The sequence below is a fragment of the Chinchilla lanigera genome, unplaced genomic scaffold (genome assembly GCF_000276665.1).
Source record: "Chinchilla lanigera isolate Chin_1 unplaced genomic scaffold, ChiLan1.0 scaffold00019, whole genome shotgun sequence".
Taxonomy (NCBI): domain Eukaryota; kingdom Metazoa; phylum Chordata; class Mammalia; order Rodentia; family Chinchillidae; genus Chinchilla; species Chinchilla lanigera.
In genome coordinates this window covers 21,129,347-21,149,998 of record NW_004955420.1, presented here as the reverse complement: position 1 = coordinate 21,149,998, position 20,652 = coordinate 21,129,347, and the positions used below count along the sequence as shown (strand labels likewise).

General features: G+C 40.6%; 2 protein-coding genes across 5 annotated transcripts in view; both read right to left on the bottom strand.

Annotated features, from left to right (window-relative positions):
• Positions 1 to 5,792: 5,792 nt before the first annotated feature.
• Positions 5,793 to 12,035, bottom strand: Crygs (crystallin, gamma S). Its single transcript, XM_005383275.2, has 3 exons — positions 11,697 to 12,035; positions 6,674 to 6,916; positions 5,793 to 6,321 (listed from the first exon to the last, which is right to left on the bottom strand). The coding sequence occupies exons 1-3, from the start codon at positions 11,715 to 11,717 to the stop codon at positions 6,049 to 6,051; spliced, it is 537 nt and encodes a 178-aa protein (XP_005383332.1). The 5' UTR covers positions 11,718 to 12,035; the 3' UTR covers positions 5,793 to 6,048.
• A 2,259-nt stretch (positions 12,036 to 14,294) lies between these two features.
• Positions 14,295 to 20,652, bottom strand: part of Tbccd1 (TBCC domain containing 1) — a 22,178-nt gene continuing 15,820 nt past the window's right edge. For all 4 annotated transcript variants that reach the window (XM_005383279.2, XM_005383276.2, XM_005383277.2 and 1 more), the window contains 2 exons: positions 16,792 to 16,942; positions 14,295 to 14,589 (listed from right to left, as the gene is read on the bottom strand). In XM_005383279.2, coding sequence (XP_005383336.1) covers positions 16,813 to 16,942 — 130 coding nt within the window. In that variant the 3' untranslated portion in view covers positions 14,295 to 14,589; positions 16,792 to 16,812. The remainder of the gene's footprint in view (positions 14,590 to 16,791; positions 16,943 to 20,652) is intronic.

Genomic DNA, 20,652 nt, shown 5'->3' with positions numbered 1-20,652 from the left:
GAGTACATGAGGCTCCAGGGGTGGTAGGGGGAGGGCATATCTATACATAAACCATCATAGGAGATTCACTTCCTCTGTCTGTGCAAGCAGCTACCTTCTTATTTGCCCAGAGCACTCTGGCCTCCTCTCCACAATCCAACATCCTCCCCTCCACCTGCTCTCCAGAAAAGATCTCATAAAGTCACTCACAGACACCTCAGGTATTGATCATTAAAGCAGGAAGGGATGATCGAGACCATCAACCCACAGATCCCCAATCTTTTAGCACCAAGAATTCCTTTTAATCCTCCTGCTTCAGGGATCCCATACTTGGAAGGTTTTGGAATAGCTGCTTTTGTTCGGGACCTGTTTCTGTGCATCATTAGGTGGGCTAATAACTATTCTTTTATCGTCCCATCTAATACTAAGAAAATCACTTAGATAAAATTGTCCCTATTGGGTTGGGGATTTAGCTCAGTGGCACAGCGCCTGCCTGGGAAGCTCAAGGTCATGAGTTCGATTCCTGGTACTGGAAAAAAAAACAAAACCCAAAAAATAAATAAATAAAATAAAATTGTCTCTATTGTATGGGAAAGCTAGAACTAAGATAGCTAGGTTTACCTCAAACCCTATAACCAGAAAACAGGAGAGCTAGAATTCAACTTACATCTGTGTGGCTTCAAGGTCCCACATACTGCCAGCATTTGAAGACAAATAGCTCTGGGCCAGGATGTAGCTCAGTGGCATAGTTCCTGCCTGGCAAGCATGAGGTCCTGAGTTCGATTCTTGGTACCAGAAAGAAAAGAAAAAGAAAATAAATAGCTCACATGTCCAGCAATTGAACCGGCTAGTATATATCTAGGAGAAGTGAAAATACATATACATGGATGTTTATACAGCGTTGTTTATAAGAGCTTGAAGGTAAAAACAACTCAAAGTCCATCAAGTGATACATGGATAAAGAAACTATGGCATTTTCCTTCCAGTAGAACTGTATTTGGAGTGGCACATGCTACAACATAGATAAAACCGGAACACATTTTGTTAAGAAGTCAGTCACAAAAGACTGTACAAAGAAAAAAAGATGTGTTGTAAGTCTGTGGGGTAGGTTATAAGTCCTAAGAAGTCATTAAACAGATAGGTCATTAAATGAGGAATATCTATATTTAAAAAGAAATAGCAGGGAAAAAAATAGCAGATGCTAGGACTGACAGGGGGCTGTAGCTCTGTCTCTTGAAGACAGAGCAGCAGCGACTGGAGTTACAGGGCTGCTCAGAGCACTTGCCTTGCATGTGCAAAGCTCTGGGTTCCATCCCCTGAACAAGGGCTTTGGAACCTGTGTCCTTTGGCAAGTTGTTTTGTCCTTTTGAGTCCCCGTCCCTCATCTGTAAACTGAAGCGAGCCCCATCTCAGTAAATTATGACAGTGTATGAGAAGGTCCACGCAGCTTCAGTTCTGAAATGGATTTTGAAGACTCAGACTTAAGCAAAGAGGTAGAGGTAGGAGGTGTGTGTGGACAGACAGATCCCCTTGCATTAAAGTCACACTCACAGCAAGCTTTCTCTCCTGCATGTGCAGAGCCTGCTTAGCCAAAAGGCTGGAGACAGGGCCTGGGAATTTTCTCCAAGGCCCCAGAAAGATGGACTGGTAGAGGTTAGAAACCTAGAGGGGATTTGGGTGAACTCTAGATAACCCTGCTGTCTGTGGAGACCCTTGGGAGGTAGAACCAGGGGAGAGGCCCTGAGAGAGCTAAGAGAAGGCCACACTCCTGTGACAGCTAAAATATGGCTCATTTTCAAGGTAGTGGGTTGAGTTAGCTCATTCTGATGTATTTTTTCCCAGCTATGATGCATCTGCCAAAGATACAGAGACACTTTTCTGTAAACAGCTAGGGAGTAGAAAGAAGTACAAAAGGCTAACCAATCAAAAATAATACAAGCGAGCAACTTGGTAATAGAGGTACTTTAGCGTTAAGAAATACTACTAGTGTGGCAACCCAGGTGGTAAATAAAGTCCAAGTGATCATTATTTCACAGATTCCGTATTTGTAAACTCACTAAAATCTCCTTGTAAGCCCTAAATCGCTACTGGTGGTGCTTTAGAGGCCATTCATAGACACAGGCAAAGCAGCACCAAATTTTGGTTCAGAATTTCAGAACATGCTTTCAGCTGAGGAGGAACAAACACCATCTTTCTTTTATTGTTTTCTTTTACTTTCTTTCCTTTTCTTCTTCTGCTTTCCATTTCCCTTTTGTTGTCTGCCTCCCCCTCCCCTGCCTCAGTTCTGAGAAAAGAACTCAGGGAAGGTCTTAAGCTACCTCTCCAGCCCTTTTTAAACAATTTAATGTTTTTGGCTTTGTTTTTGTTTTGAGACGGGGTTTTGGACTTGAGATCCTCCTGTGTCAGCCTCCCAAGTAGCTGGGTGGCATCATACCTGGCGCTCTGTCCTCCTTGAGCTCCATTCTCGCACTGCAAATGGGTCACACCTATCAGAGCCACGGTTTCTGCACTGCTTTGCTTTTTGTTGCTCTTGCTGTTTTAAATGGCCCCAAATGCAGTGCTGATGCGCTCTGTAGTGTTCCAAAGCGTGAGAAGGCTGTGATGTGCGTTCACTGGGAAAGTATGTCAGTAATCTTTCAGGCATGCGTCCTGGTGCTGGTGGCTGTGAGTTCCATGTTAACAAATCGACAATATAATTAAATAATAAAGTGTCCTTAAACAAAAGCACACATGAAGTCCCTCTCAGCTGACAAAGGTGTGACCAGAGGCTCTAAAAGAGCTAAGCTAGGTGCAACAATTCAGTCTTTGTGGTGTTTTTATAACTAAAGAAAATAACAAGAATTTCATCCATTATCTCATTTTCATACCCACAAAGTAGATGCTGTCTTTGTCCTACAGGAAACTGAGGTCATCCACGTTAGATCATGTGACTCAGAGCTGACGTGTGCTGACAGAATTTGGATACATCTCTGACTCCCAGGGAGGAAGAGAACTTTCTAGCCTTGGAACCAGAGAGCAAGTTCTTAGGAAAAGGTGTCTGGTCCCAGATCAGGGTTGACAGAAGCACACAAGGAGAGTCAGGCTTAGTCCGGAATGGTGTAAGTTTGAGAAAGGAGTAGGAAAGAACTGAGCACCATCCTGCAGATGTAGTGTGCATTGGTCAGAGCGCAACTAAGACAGAGGAAGAGATAAACAGCAACTGGGGAGGAGCCCAGGAACAACCATGTCAAGGGAGAACAACGGAAGGAATAGGAATTGTTCAGCACAGAAGTGATGGCATGGAGGAATGCCAAAGTATCTGTGAATGTCTCTGACCTACCCTGTGGATGAAGATCTAGATTGAAAGCAGAACCAGGACTTCAGACTGAAAGTTATGGGGCAGACGTTGGCTCAGTGTAAGGCGTACTTTGTGATCATCAGAGCTCTCTTACGAGCCAACATTAGACATGGTGGTCCATAGACCACATCTAGCTGCAGACACATTTTGTTGGCTTGCAGAACTAAATAATATCTACATAATATATAATAAAATTATAGGTGTGTCGGCGCATGCCTGTAATCTCAGCCCTGAGGGAGCCCGAGACAGGAGGATGACAAGTTCAAGTCCCACCTGGGAAACTTAGTGAGACCCTGTGCCTCAAAATAAAGTTAAAAAGGGCTGGAGATGTAGCTCAGTACAAAGGCCCTAGGTTCACCCGTGGTTAAAAAAACAAACAAAACCCAAACATAACAACAGCAAAATCTTAGTACATTTTAAATGCCCTTTTGTGGGACATGGTCTCTGTCCCTTCTGTGACTTTGGCCCACATCCCTCATATGTAAATTCCCTAGCTCTTATACAGTATGAGGGTTACCAGGTTTTCCAAATATAAGTACAGGATACAGTTATATACAAACAAAATGATAATTTTAGTATAATATGTTCCAGGCAATACTTTGCATAAACTTGAATTATATTTGTACTTATATCCCAGTATTTCCATTCTGTATTTAATCTGACAGCTCTACCCTGAGGCTTTAAATGGGAGTCCTCCATGCTGTGTTTTGGGAAGTGAACTCCATATTTGGAAAATATTCAGAGACTTGTCTCAAAGGAATGTTTGGGATGGAAACAAGACTAAAATGGTTTAAATATGCCCTCGCCCTATTTTCTGCAGATTCCATTTTAGAGCAACATAATAATAAAAAGCAGGGGGAGTTAACTCCGAGAAATGACCTCGGGGAGGCTCCGGGTGTGGCTGACAGGTGGGACTCCAGCTTTCTGCCCTAACAGCGGAATATTCTACCAAAGAGCTGGGATTGGTGGATGGAGGTTATCATCCTCTAGTAGCAATTGCTAGTGAAACTCTCTTTGAAGTGAAAGTTCACCGGTCTGTGCAGCCGGGGAGAACAATGGCTATCTCCTTCTGATTCAGAGCATGAACAAAGCAGAATGCAACGCACCCAAATAATTGTTTTTGTCTGTCAAAAGCTATCTTCTGCTTCTCTGAGACTGTGGTTAGTCATCTTGACACTTGTTTTCTTGTCCTGCTGCCAGAGCTGCTTTTCTGGTTGTTTTGAACAGACTGTGACTGACTGACTCCCAAGGAACATGGCAAATTGATAGAGGAAAAGAGAGTGAGATTAGCAGCTACCACGGCCTCTGTTTCCTAGGTGGAAAATGAGTGACAGGATCTGAGAGCACTTGTAGAAAACGTACTTCGGAAGATGTGTCCACAGTCTTAGGTCAGTGACGAACGGTTCCAGTGTCCTTTCTGGCCTCCAAAGAATTCAAAGGTGTCTGTTGGGACAATTTGGTGTGACTGCCTTGTTTTGGATACAAAGAAGTTAGATTATGGTAGGGTGACAAGTCCAGAGCTGAGGACTGCAGTCAGCTCGTGGGCCAGAGCTCTTTGCAGCTTGACACACTATTATTTGTTCTTGGTTCTCGGTTTACCAGGTCCCCCCTCCCATACTTCCACACACTTTTGTCAATGAAATGGATGAAAGGACAAAGCTCAGGGGAAGACAACAAAGACAATAAGGGACACAAAGAGGTGGCAATTCTCATATGTCCTTTTTGGGAAAAGATCCTAGACTTGGACTTTATCATCTTTTTAAAAGATGTATGTGTTAATCATATCCTCAAGTGCATTCAGATACTCACTAAACTCTGAGTGTTAGTCTGTTCTTCCCCTTCCTCCTCTTTAAGGTTAAATCAGTAAAACCTCAAGGGTTACTCTAAGCAAAGCTAGATAAAGCTCAATTTCCTCCTTGTAAAGGAGGAGGAAATCATTTAATATGTCCTTTCTTCTCATAGAAAACCTGAACTTTGGGTTGGGAAGTAATGGACAGAAAACCAGGTGACTCATGTCTCTACTACCGTGAAATCATAACTCTGTTCTCAATAGGTATTGTCTCTTCTGTTAGACCTTCACAGGGATCCTGTCAAATTTAAAAAGTTTCAATTCTATTCACTTTTTACATTTAAGATTCTTTAGGGCCCTGTATTTAAACTATGCATATGGATTTCCAGCCAATACGTGTTGAATGAATGAGACAGGAATGAGAAAAGAACAATGAGTTTGAGAGCAGGTATATCTTGGACCAAATCCTAGCTCTCCCATTAACCAGCAGGTGAACCTGGGTAGGTTTTTTATTTCACTAAGACTCGGTTTCCTCATCTGCAAACTGCAGGTAAATCACTTTTCTTACAGGGTAGCTTGTGAAGAAAAAAATGGACTAACACAGGTACTTGATAACTAGCAGCTGATATTATGGTGCTTGTTGAATTAATGTAAAACATAAACTAGAAGAACCACTACACAGCAGTATGATTTTCTAATCTTTTAATGCAGTCTCATTTTGTTTGGCACAAAGATCTAGATGGCTAATCTGGTGGATGAGTTGCTTTGTGTAGCTACCCACTGCGGTGGGCTCTACTTTACTGGTCCCTAGAAGCGTTTAAGAAGAGGCACTGTAGTCAGCAGTGGGATGCGGGCCAATTGTTTTATTTGTGATGCCTATTTGTACCGCAAGGCCAGCCAGCATTTGGCTCTCGGGAGGAAATCTATGGCCCCATCCACGTCATTACTCCACAATGCGGCGGAAGGACTGGACCGCGGGCGACGCTGCACCCCAGTCAATGGGCTTCCGGTATTCCTTCTTGTCCAGGAGGTACTGTCTGCCGCGGTAGTTGGGAAGGTCATAGAAAATCCAGGCACCCTCCAGCACCTTACAGGAGTGGATCTCTCGCATATGGAACTGCTCCATGATGGAAGGGCAATCTTCAGTAGTTTCATACATCTGACCATTAAAATCTCCTTTCTCAAAGATCTGAATCTTATACTGGCCTCCGCTAGACTGAAAAAGCACAGGAGAAAATGAACGTCCATCATTAGGGAAGCTGCCAGCAGGTCAAGAACTCAGAACATCATGATTCAGAACCTTCCACCTTGAAAGTGAAGTCACTGAACTCCTGTCCCCAATGAGACCTGATTGGAACAGCTGACTTTCAATAAGAAAAAGTTCCTTTCTCTAAATACCCAAGAGGTAGCGAAAACATCACAGAAAGAAGTAGTGTATTCAGCCTTGTGATGACAGATGTTTTTTACAAGTTTCATCAGCCAACAAAAGCCAGCCACCCATGCAGCGATAGAAAGACTGAAGGAGGGAAACGGGGGAGAAAGAGAGAGAAATAAGTCCCCAGACTCACCAGATGAACAGCTTTGCAAGAGCCCACGCGGTCGTTGAGGCCCATCCAACGCTGATATTCAGGGTACTCGCCCTGGGGTAAGATGTACACGTGCCCAGCGAAGTTGGGTCTTTCATACACAGCCCAGGTGCCTCCTTCCACTCTAATGGAGTTGCAGCGACTTAGGTATGAGTGGAAATCCACACAGTCGCAATCACAGTCATAGCGGCGGCCTTGAAAGTTTTTGTCTTCATAGAAAGTAATCTGAAGGACAGGCAGATAAACAGAAGAACCGAGTAGGGCGGGTTTATTTACATAGAAAATAAAAATTAAAAACAAAACAAAATGGATTGCCCACTGTAGAAATTCCTTGTTCAATTTTGAGGAGAGACTATATGGATTTACCCCACCTCACATTTGGTTTCTGATGGACAACTTTCACTATCAATGATCAATGGGAACAATACTTTGCAAAGGCTTAAAATGAAGCAACACTGAAGAGTGCTCTAAGACAATGGATTCTTTCCAGGACTCTGGTCGCAAACCGAGTTGGATGAGAACCAAATCAAGACCAACAGTTAGGTTAGGTTGTATATTTATGTCTATTCCTTCCTTCAGGATCCTAAGAGACTTTTCCAAGGGCAAGGACCAAGCCTTATTTAAGGTATGGACTCCCTGTGCCCAGCACCCAACACGTCCTCAAAAATGTATCTGATGAAGATGAGTAATTTTTACATGCAAGAATTCAAGCCAGATGATGTAGATGGGGCTGGGGACTTAGCTCAGCGGCAAAGCACCTGCCTGGCAAGCGCAAGGTTGTGAGTTCGGTTCCCGGTACTGGAGAAAAACCAAAAAAAAACAAAAAAAAAAACAAAACAACAACAAACAGATGATGTAGATGTACAGAGAAACAGGAAACAGACTAGTTTCAGGGAATTTTAGATTGATACAGAGCATACACACATGAAAATATACCATGGAACATTGTGCCGTAGTTTACTGCCAACAGGATACCCGGGAAGTAAGAAGGTGTATAGCCCTGGAAACTAGAATAATAGGCCTGAGTTCTACAGCAACTTCCCCACCTCTCTAGGCTTCAGCTTCCCATTTGTCAAATGATTTGACAAGAACTGGAGCCCTGGCTATGAAAGAAAACTACAGATTTCCCAAATAGACATGAGTTCCCAGGAACTTCTAGGGATTCATGAAGTAGTTTCTAAAAGCTGATATGAAACCACAAATGGGCTAGTTTTTCCTCCTTGCTCAATAATTCCCCAGTCTATGACCCCTGCTAGGTTTTAAACTGAACTGAAACTCCAGGGCATGCGTTCTGCAAGTAATCTCCTGGCATTATGCCGCCACCTCGTGGCGGATTTGCTATGCTGACCTAAAAGAAGAAAACCAAGTTCGTGTAGATAAAAGGAGCAGAAGTCAGAATTTTTTTTAAAGTCTGAAAGTCGAATAGATGTTTTCCACAGGCAATGGAAGGGAAAAGCCTGTTCCAAGAATAAAAACGGTAAGAGCATGGCCCATGATAGGGACAGGAAGTTCATTAAAGCTAGTGCATGTTGAATATGTGGTAAAGGATTAGGCAGAAAAGCCAGAAAAAATGACCCAAGAGCCACGCTAGGGTCCTCCTGGAATTTCTATGAGAGCTGGACATTAGTGGTTTGTTCCCACAAACAGATGGTTGCTAGGAGCCAGGTGAGGACAAAGGAAAGGAAACTGCAATCAGAAGACAAACAAGAAATTTAGGAGCTGGTGACTAATTAGCTGTCGAGAATGAAGAACAATGACTCACAAAGGGCATTCTCTTTCATGCTGGGTCGTTCTTTCCAGATAGCAACATGCTTCTAATTATTTCCTTCCACCTGAACCTTCCCCTACCCTTCCCGTTACTCTATTTCCTAGTCCCCGACAGCTTCCTTATTTTCCTTCCCCCTCTATGAGTACAATCACCTACCTCATCTCTTTTCCTCAAATTTGTTTAGCAGAGGACCGATGCCTCAGCTTATGGATAAAGAAAAAGGTCCCAGCACCACTAGTTAGTAGCTATGAGACCCCAGACAGGGCACTGAAGCAGTGTCTAAAGGTTTTTAATGGGGCTGGGGATTTAGCTCAGGGGCACAGCGCCTGCCTGGCAAACTCAAGGTCATGAGTTCGATTTCCCGTACTGGAAAATAACCGGAAAAAAAACCAAAAAACCAAAAAAAACAAAACAAAACAAAAGAAGTAAAGGTTTTTAATGTGCAAAATAAGGTAATGGTATCTACTGCAGAGATATAGTCTTAGAAGCCAATCACATTAAGCACTCAGTTTAATACTTGACTCCTAATTGCCAATAACCTTTTGCTATAGTTGTTACAGATGAAGAAGCGAAGTGACTTGCTGACGATCACTAGCAGTTACAAGTCAGTGACAGGCAGTGCGAAACTCCTGTGTATTGATCTGGTTGACTTTATTTTCCTTTAGTGTCTTCCTATCTGCACTGTTATTCAGTTCTCCAAAGCAGCATTTACTTTCTTAGACACTGTGCAGGACTAGCTGTGGGCCTGAGAGGCTTTTCCCAGGACTGTAGAGAAATCTTTAGGAAAATAAGTAACTTCTCTAAAGAAGGATAGGTTTTAAACTCCTAAATTAATTCAAGTTGCCTTTGGTTTTCAACCAACATTCAGCAAAAAGGCTTTGCAAAGCACATGCTGTGGGAAATGAAGTTACCATCAGCTACTTTACTCCACTGTCTCATACCTACTGCCCTCTGTACACATGCTTGACAACAGATCTGAGTAGAAACACTCACGTTCTCCAAGGTTACTGCGCTGGTCCCCCTCCCAGCGGACTAGCCAAGCGTCCCAAGCTGAAACAAAGCACCTGTGCAGTGCTGCCATGGAACCATTACTGGGCTCTAAAACTAAACTCTTCTTTCAGTGTGAGTCCTAAATTTCAGAGCCAGAGAATGTCGTACCTGAGGATACTCAGCTTCTCTTTCTAAAGAAATAAGAAATCTGCCCTTTTAGTTGCCGGCTGAGAGGTTTTGGCCCTTGGTCCAAAAACTGTGTACAGAAGTCTAAGGAATGTATAGGTTTTCCCATAATTTCTATGAATTTCAAGTTTGCATTTTGAAAAATACCCTACCAATCCAATCCAATGGAAAGAAAAATGCCTTGAATATTCCAGAAGTTACACAACATGCTTCATAAAATCCATTCCTTTCGGCAGGCCTGTAGCTCCTTTGATTAAACTGCTAGCAAGACAAGGGGAAGAATAAGAAATAATTTATTATCTCCTTTGGCTCAGCAAGCCAGTTTCTTAACTAAATGAACAACCCCATTATGAGAAATAAAAGATCACACCATGACTACTCTGGAAAGCAGAGTTTGAGAGCAGATGTTTTCATCTGTGTAAGATGGTTATGTAAGCCGGGTGTGGTGGCACACGCCTGTAATCTCAGCACTCGGGAGGCTGAGGCAGGAGGATCATTGTGAGTTCGAGACCAGCCTGGGCTACAAAGGGCTCAAGGCCAGCTGAACTGCATAGCAAGACCTTGTCTCAAAAAAAAAAGACAAAACAAACAAACAAACAAACAAAAAGATGGTTATGTAACAATCTTCCTCAAGATGTGGCAATCCCTCCAAGGAGTTCAAATTCTTTTTCAGTGGAATCTACATCGCATCTAGAACCTCAGAGTACTAAAGACATGGTGTTACTTTTTCCCCTGCAAACTTTGTTGATAATAAACATGATTATTAGTTGACTGCTAAATGGAAAAAATATTAGGCACTAACCAATTATTATTAACAATTATAATTATTAATAGCCACCCCCGGACACGATGTACTGAAACGCACACAACCCTGCCTGCATAGTTTTTTTCCCGAAGCTGTTCAGTCTGAACTGAAACATGAGGAAATAATCAGGCAGCTCCAGATGTGCACCCTTCTAAAATACACCTACCTGGCCTGGAGTTCAAAACATGTCTTTTTCTTAAAAAACAGAAAGGAAAGTAGAGGGACTATTCTAAATTAAAGTGGCTAAAAGAAAAAAAAAAATTAAAATAGGCTAGGGACATAACAACCAAATACAGTACATGATATGTGATCAGATCTCACATTATATACATTTCTAAGGACAGTAAAAAATTTGAATATGGTCTATCAGGTGGATTTATGCTTGAGATCAGGAATATGATGGCCGAAGATGAATCCTGGGAGCATGATGAAACTGATATTTGTGCAGGGAGGTGTTTCTGTTTCTCGGAGACACAAATCTAAATACTAATATGACAGTAAAATGAAGTCCACTGTTTGTTTCAAATGGTTTCATACAAAGGGACAGAAGAGATGAAATATGGCAAAGTGTTAACTGAGGGATGTAAGTGCAGGACACACAAGTAGTTGCTCAACATCTCATTCTTTTAAGAGTCACTACGTTTGAAAATTTCCAAAGCACAAAGTTGAGAGGTGGACCAGACAGTGGTTGTGTCTTAGACTTACTGGATTGTGGCAGAGATGAAAGGAAAATGAAGTCTATCTTCTCACTCTCAAAGCCCTCCCGGAGAGATCAATAGGTTAGCCCAGCAATTTTCAGTCAAATATTGTAGAGGTAATTTTCTTAACATTAAGTGAACACAGAGAGTCACTGTTTGAATGAAGGAGAAAGTTTAGTTCCTCTGACTGGCCTGTCTGCTTTGGCCTTTTGGAACGTTAACGATTGAGGCTGAATTTCACAAGACAATTTAACTGACTAAGTGTTTTTTAGTCCACACAACCCTTAACAGCATGTTCTATTCCTGTGCAGATACACACTCTTAGTTTCCAGAGGGTAGAAATCATGATGATATTACATGTTATTTACCCATACCATATTTGGCATACCACATGAAGTCCTGTCCGGCAAGTCTGTTAGAGTAAAAAAATAGAAGCATTCTCTGCTCTTCTTTCCCAATTCCAGTCTCATACTCACCTCTTGGCAAAGAAGCACCAGTTTTTTTCCACGTTCTCTCAATGTATCGCTAGGCTAAGCATCAGTACGGCCATTTACTTACCTTGGTTCCAGTTTTAGACATCTTTGGTGCACAGGTTGACTTCTCCACTGCCGAAAGAAATACAGGAGTAGCTATGGAGAGTCAGAGGCAGAGACATTTATACTGGGCTGGTTTCAAATCAAACATTTGCTTAGTCATGAGATTAGGATCCAAAAATTGAGTCAGTCATTTAGAGGCTGTTGATGGTTTCTAGAAAAACAATTGGGATTATGAAATAAAAGAAAGCTTCACCACCCTCTTTTAATGCTTACCAAGCCCTGCTGCATTACAGACTTTGCTGAGTCAAGACACCAAAATCCAGCCAAAGTTTTAAAAATAAAAACAAAAAAGTCTCTCTCCCCTGGGCAATTCTTCCCGCCCCCCCCCCAGGAAAAAAAACTCTAAAATTCCTAATGTCTTTTTTTTTTTTTTTTCTCTTCACCAAAACTGGCAAAGGAGTCATCAGACCTTGTTTCTAAGGTGACATGTTCTGAAAGCAATAAAACTTACATGACAGCAGAAGGGATGCACGGTCTTGTGTTCAGGTGGGGTGAAAAAATCACTGCAAAGATCATTCTTGGGACAATTACAAAAAAAATCTTCACATAGGATGTATTAGATATTATTGTGGTACCAATGCTTAACTTTTTGAATTTGATCATGGTAGCATGACCAGGTAAGAGAATGTCTTTGTCTTTAGGAAATGCACGCTACTGTATTAAGGAATAAGATTTTAAGATGTCTAACATCTGTTCTCAAATTGTTCAAGCAAATACTACATAGAAAGTGGTAATGTGAATGAGGCAAAATGTTAATAATCGGTGAATCTACACAGGATTAAACGAATTATTCTTGCAAGTGCTCCGTGAATTTTTTTCAAAACACAAAGTGGAAAATGTTCTACTCCACAAGGATGCTACACTAAGCGGAGAGACAGAAAGCTACTATGGGACTCCAGACCTTGCCACCTGTAAGGTGATTTTTCTTTCACTCATAATATAAGAGGTGATGAACATAAAAAGTGAATGTTCAAATTTTTAAAAGCTATTATGGTAGATGTATCGCCATTAATCCCCTCAAAATACTTCCCCTCACTTGCAGCACAGCACACTTAACTCATCACTCTTGCTACTTTCTTGAGTGGTTCTGAGAGTCTTCTTTTGTGTCTTTGTGAGATGTGATTAAAAAGAAAAAAACAAATACACTGAATGCTCTTGTGCAGTGCTATCCAGCAGAAAAGCAGGCTCCTGAACACATCACAGTGCCACTGGACCGGGGACTGTGCAACTTTTGGCTCTTTGCCAAAGTCAGAATGACCATGAAAGGTAAATGCTTTGAACTGATTCGGAATGTTGAAGCAGCCACAACAGCACCACACAAGACGCTAATGAAGTCTCCGGAACTATGACAGTAATGTGATGTGCCTTTTACTGTAATACATTTCTTTAAACTTCACCCTAGTTTTCTATTAGACTGTGTCGTACCTGGGGCCCGTTCAGAGAACATTTTCTGGTTCTTAACCCACCTCAGACTTTTGGAATGAGATGACATTTTTATGCGAACTCAAAGAAACACTATTCTCCATTTTAATTTTCCTGGTCTAGTATACTCTCATTAAAAGCCCACCTTCCTCATCTTTGTACTAACAAAACTGTTTAAAAGTGTTTTTATTAGTGGAATACCTTCAGAATGTATTATGGTCAGTTCAGAAAATGGCAAATATGCCTTGGCATAAATATTACTGAGAAACAAACATGAAATTATATGTTTAGTTTTCTGAATCTTACAAACTTTTAAGAAAGTATTTGACTTCCATCATTCATTTCATTAACAAACAATTTCCAAATCACACTTTTGTTACTCCAGTGTTTTTTTTTATTTGGTAATACTCTCTTGCTTAACCTTATTTTAAAATAAAAATTCTAAAAACTTCAATTAGAATTAATATTCTGCAGATTAATTTTTACTTTACAAATTAATAACAGTCTTTTTTGATAAAACTACTAATTAAATGGCTAGCAATCATATGAAATGTTTATAAACAATCAGATTCATTTTACAAATTTGGAATTATTTTCTTTTATCCTGACAAATACAACTTTCCTAATCAAATATAAACTTGACTTCAGTATGTCATACAGTGACATTGGGAACCTTCCCTAAAAGTTAAAAGTAGAGCTTTACATTTTTAGCAAAAGAAGAACATTACTTTTTTGAGTTTGCTTATTTGAAATTTGAAGCAGAAAATGAAAAATAACAATTTTTATGGAAGTTCATTAAGTTTTATATCTTAAGGACAAATATACTCTTATATAAAACTATATCCGCTATATTTATACATCAACAAATCATACTTTTATTTCAATTATTTAAGAGGAGTAGCAATTTCCTTTTAAATAGCTATAAAGAACTATAAAACTCTTCAGCTCTATAAAGAATGAAATCCCTCCATCATCCATATTAAAATATGAAATATACTTGCAAATGTACCATCTTTCTTTTTGGGTTTCTGAGGCAGAACCTCACTACGTGGTTCAGGCGTTCCTTGAACTCAGTGATCATCCTGCTTCGGCCTTCCAAATGCTGGGATTACAGGCATGTGTCACTACACCCACTTACAAATATTTAAATATTAGCAAATATATATATATATATATATAAAATGGGAGTGCCTTCATCAAGTTTTCATTTTTGCCGCCCAAACACGAGTCTTCTGTTGCGCGAACAATTTGTTTACATAAAAGTCAGAAGTTTAGCTTAAACCCAACCTAAACAGTAGTAAGTGTGGAATGGAAATCAATAGAAAGTCTTCTACAGGAGAAAAAGTTCCCAAGTCTCTTAAGCAGCAAGAGTGCCTTCCCAATTTAATTTTCAATGCGCACCCTCCTCCACGCATCCTTGTGTGTCCAGGACCCTGAAAATAACAACAAAAATCTTAATAGTAATAACTTAATTTTCTATTACCTTTATGCAAAAGGAACAAGAAAATGCCTGCATTTACAAATTCATTTAAGTTACAAAGATGAGATGATAGGTTAGAGTGACTAAATAAAGTTTCAAGTTAAATTTTTTTGTCACATTATTACATCATTTCTTCTATTATGAAATTCATATACAGGCATAAAAACTTGGCAGACTATGGGGATTAATTTAAGCTAACATTTGCACCCTGTTCTAGTTCTTTTGTATACTCTCTATCAGATTTCTGATTCTTAATTTCTGCATTTATTAAATATAAAATTATTTCTTAAAAGTAATATATACAAGTGTAAACATATATAAAGTAAACAATAAGTACCTTTCCATAACTTTATAAAATTGCAGTTCCTTAAAAAGTTAACCATCTGTCCTTGTACTTTTACTCCTAGGCACATACTCATGTGAAATTAAAACATATGTCTATACAAAAACTTGTATACAAATGTACATAACACTATTATTTATAATAGCCAAAAAGTAGAAACATCCCCAATATCCAGCAACTAATGAGTGAATAACCACAGTGGGAGATCTTTACTGCGCGATATTATCCTACTACAAAAACAAATGAAGTATCGACACATGCTACATGGATGAGCCTTGAAAATATTAAGTAAAAGAAGCCAAACATGACATATAATTATACGAAATGTGCAGAACAGATAAAGCTGATGACTGGTTGCCAGGGCCCAGGAATAAGAGGAGACATGCACGTTAATGTGACTGATTTAGCTATTGCATAGTGTGCATATACTGTATGCCAAAACAACATGTCATGTACATGATGAATATACACAATTTAAAAAAGCAAGTAAGGGGTTGGGGATTTAGCTCAGCGGCACAGCGCCTGCCTGGCAAGCGCAGGGTTGTGAGTTCGATTCCCAGTACCGGGGGAAAAACAAAAGCAAATAAAATTAAATGTCAATTTAAAAAGCAAATAAAATAAAACACTAAATAAAGCTTTATGTACATGAGTGTATCTGTAAGATAAAGTCTAACAAGTGAAATTGCTAAGTCAAAGAGTATTTTAAATTATGATTTTGTCAAACTGCCCTACAAAGTGTCAAGACTCAAAAGGTTTCAGACTTTGAAGTATTTGGAGTTTGAATTTTTAAGACAGGATGTTCAGCTGGTAGAGTTTATGCCGATATCCTAAAGTCTGAAACCCGCAACACTTCTGGTCCCAAGCATTTCAGATAAGGAATACTCAACCCTCAACATTTCTTTATTTTTAAATGAGTATCCTTGCCTCTGTATTTTTCTATGAACTACCTATTCATGTCTTTTGTGTTTTTCTGTTGTTAGTCTTTAAAAATATCTTAAAATAGCAAGGTAAACTAATTTCTGTTTCAAAACAGCATATATCTGGATTAAAAAACTTTCAGTAAATTTGTATTTTGTTCTATTTCTTCTTTTTTTTTTTTGAGACAGGGTCTCACTATGCAATTCAGGCTGGCCTTGAGCTCACTTTGTAGCCCAGGCTGGTCTCGAACTCACAACAATCCTCCTGTCTCAGCCCCCTGAGTGCTGAGATTACAGGCGTGCGCCACCACGCCCAGTGGTTTTGTTCTATTTCATCTGTGACCTTCTGGTGTTCAGTAATCAAATCTTCATATGAATTAATTCCAGTAATTTATTATCTTGCATATGTACAGTTAATAAAGATCAGCCCATTTATTGACTGGTTTGTGGGGGAGGGATGGAAAAGAAGATGTCAGGAAGGGGGAATAAAATTAAAGCTATGCATGGGGGAGAGCAGTATCTTTAGTCACTGCACCTTGTCCCAAGGAAATAGCAAAAAAGATAAAACTTGGTTGTATTTGCCTAAATTTCTATATGCTCCACCTCAATATTGTTTTTTTCACTATACAATATGGCAAATGTGGGTATGCAAATGTCTATGCTGGTGGGAGTGGCGGGAAAAATTTGGCAAGGATTAGAAACATAATATTGTGTGCATTATTTTTGTTTTTTGTTTTTCTTCCGGTACCAGGAATCAAACTCATGACTTTGCGCTTGCCAGGCAGGTGCTGTGCTGCTGAGCTAAATCCCCAGCCCCTGTGTGCATTATTTCTGTATACTTGGAAGATTTCCCCAAAGGACTCTGTTTCAAGTGGACTGCACTATAACCGCCTACCAGTGATCTGATGTAGGAGTCCTATCCTGCTGCTTGTTTGGAGCCTACTGCAGGGGGGACGAGACTGTCCAGCTGTTGGCGGTGTCCGGTATTAACCAACCATTCATAGAACTTGTTCTCCACGAGTACCTGGAACTGTTTCCTTTGATCCCTAAAATGGCAATGGAGAGCAAAAAGCACATGAGAGCACTACTTCATATAAATGCATTCCAACTCATTATGTAACCCTTAAGTGGGATAATATTAAATCATCCTTGCTAGTTACCCTTTTGTTCTCATTTGGTTTACTTTATATTAGATCATTCCACAAAAGAAAAAAAGAATCGGTCAGTTACAATGTCTTCTCTGTAAGGACTTGTTTGCTGTCAGATACTTTACTGAGGACCAAACGCATACTGGGTAACATTCTGGCTGACGGAGATACATGTATGAGGAAAAGAGAAGAAACAAGGCCCTTGCCCAGGCAAGCGGGCACTGTACTCCAGAGGGCATACTGTCATCCATGTGGCCTATGTCCTGTGAACTGTATATTCTAGTAGGGAAGACAGGGAAGAAGGAAAATAATAATGATATGAAAGTAAATAGCTCTAAGTAACTTGAAGAAAAATAGAACACGGTAAAAGAACGTGAAGTATTAGAAACGCTATTTTTTAAAAAAGAGTGGACAGAAGAGGCCTCACTAAGGTATTTGGCAGAGGTCTGAATGAAGTGATGAAAGCAGAAGAATGGTTATATGGAGGGGAACGCCTGGCAGAGCAGGAGAAATAACAAAGGCTCTAACATTAGAGCACATTTCACTGTTCAAGATAAGAAAAACAAGAGGAGCTGCTGACAGCCCAGAGCCAGCTTGACATCAGCGAGGTCTTGGTGCAGCTGAGATCTGGCCTGTCTGTGGGGTTCTGTCAAGTACAATTCCACAGACACCAATGGCAGAAAAGACCACCGTGGGATGAAGACAGCCCAAGCAAGAACAAGAACCCTCCATAAGCACATCCGGTCCAAACCGTGAAGATAACCAAACACCGACGTTTCCTGGCTAGTCTACAAGTAGTTTCAGTTTCACTTCATTCCCTCCCGCCTTGGAGACAACTTATTAATTACCAATTACTCTCATTTCTTTTTTTTTTTGTCTCTTTGAGACAGGGTCTTGCTGTGCAGTTCAGGCTGGCCTTGAACTCGCAACAATCCTCCTGCTTCAGCCTCCCGATTATGGGATCAGATGGCTGGGATTACAGGCGTGCGCCACCACGCCCGTCTCCTCTCACTTCTGCATGGCAACCAATCCACCCCCCAAAAAAAGCCCTGCTTTCTAGGATTCTCCTCTAATACTACCTGACACAAAATTCAATTACAAATTCTTTTTTAACACTCTTTTACTGAGATGAAACTCAAGTCCTCCTTCTCTTTGGACTGAGTTGTCATAACCTACCCTACGGTTATATCATATAGTACAGATGCATTTGTGTGGTCTTCAGCAGAGGGCAATGACAAAGTAATAGCAGGAACACTGCCTGGTGGAAAAGAGTGAAAAAGGTAAATAATGCCAGAAAATGAGGCGCAGAGGGTAAAAGCTTTGAATCCTATTCCACATATGATGGTATTACAGCTGGGGTCCAATTACACCCCCCAGGCTGTGTTAAAGTCTCGGTTGCTGATGGGAAGTGACTGAGTAACAAGGACTCAAAGGACTCTAACTCCAAAGGATTAATCACTGATGATACCACACTCCAGGCATTACTGATAAATGGTGGAAGAGAAGGTACGGCCCAGTTAGAGTAGGTCACTGGAGCAGGACCCTGGACACTGTATCTGGTCCTTGGTCCTTCCTGTCTGGCTCTTGTTTTGCTCTATCTGCTTTCTGTCTGCCGTGATGTGCGTGGCTGTTCTCCGCCACACCTTTCCACCATGATGTTTGTCTTGGAGTCAGCTGACCATGGACGGAAAGCCTCTGAAACCACGAGCTGAAAATAAGCACGTTCTCTTTTAATGTGTGTCAGGTATTTTGTCTCAGCAGCAGGAAGGTGACTTATACAGATGGCAAGCCATGAAAGGGCTCAGAAAAAGGTAAAAGACACGATCCAAACCTTTGTACAGGACCATCTTGCAGTTTGTCTTCCTCTACAGATGTTCCCCAACTTAGGTGCTCAGACTTAACAAGATCCTCTACAGTCTACTATACTACTAAACTATGGTGTTCAGTACATTAGGGGTATTAAGTGTATTTTTCATTTACAATATTTTCAACTCACACTAGATTTACTGGAATGTAATTCTACTGTAAACTGAGGAGCATCTATCTGCCTTCCCAAAGTTACATTTCTGTTTCTAAGTGCCATCACTGGCTGGGCATGGTTGTGCATACCTGTAATCTCAGCACTTGAGAGGCTGAGGCAGGAGGATTGCTGTGAGTTTGAGGCCAGCCGTGGGTACAATGTGAGATCAAGGCCAGCCTGAACTGCACAGTGAAACCCTGTCTCAAAACGACCAAGTGCCATCACAATGATTGAAAACACTATGATGCACAGTTAACGTTTACTAAGTCCTCCCACATTCTAGACAGTGCACATCCATGTAAATGTTACACATATGTAAGAACATCCAAGTGTCTAAATACTAGAAAAATCCAAACAATTGATTTGCTTTCAAAATGAGCACCCACTTTTATATTATGTTACTACTGTACTATATGATATAACAATGGTTAAAAGGGAATACAGACATTAGATCCTCTGGAACCAGGTATGCCTTTGGATAAAATGCTTAATCTGTCAGCTCTTCAGTCTCTGTATCTACGGTAGGATATTGTCACAAAGGAGAAATGAGGTAGCATATAGAAGTACTCTCCACATTGTAAGTGCTCAGAACGCATCACCCACACCACCATCATCAGGATTATCTGACAGGCTAGAATGAGAAGGGCTGGCCTACATGGTGTTAATGTTTTGGTCTCTGTCTCCTACATACAGATAAGGGGGAATGTGTATAACAGATAGTAGCACTGCTATGATAATCGACTTCAGGTAAACCGTGAGTTGTGACCCTTACTGATCTTTATATTTTTTGCCCGTTACAAACAGTTTCAAAGAGTCTACATGCAGTTGTTTATATCAACACACTACAGCACACACTACAGAACTGCATAGCAAGACCCTGTCTCAAAGACAAAAAATAAAAATAAAAAATTTTCTAAGCTTGGCTCCAATTTTTGGAGTCATATTTGACTTTCTTCTTCACAAAATCTTGCACTGAGTCCTGCCTGCTGTCAAAACAGTATTTCTGCTCTCTATCTCCCTTCTTTCCACTCTAGTCCGGCCCACTCTTAGTCTAGACTCGTGATAGAGAACTTCTGAGATCGTTCAAGGATACCAACAGCCCGCTGCGGGACACGTGCCATAGGTTTGCCACCACACTAGACTATCAAAACATCACCATTCTAAATCTCACGAATCTTCCTGTGCGTCAGTCTCACTGATGTCTTCTGAGTTTGAGGACTAACACCCTTGAAACAAAATTTTGTGGTGTACCTAATAATCACAGCCACCTATTATCAGAAGCATAGTATTAAAAATAAATCATCTGGGGTATTTCCTACCCCCAAAGTGGGAAGGAAGTAATCTCACAATGACAGTATTTTATACTAAGTAAATTTAATTTCTGAAAAAAAGAAAACACTACTTATTTTTTACAATTGACCAGAGATTAGGGAAAACTCAGACAAAAACTGGCACTGGTTTATGGACCAGCAATGGAAGACACCCTTGAAGACTAAGTCTGGGTATGGTGGAGCAATAGAAATCTGTATTAACAAGCTCCTTGGAAAATTCTGATGTACAGGGGCTGGGGATTTAGCTCAGCGGCAAA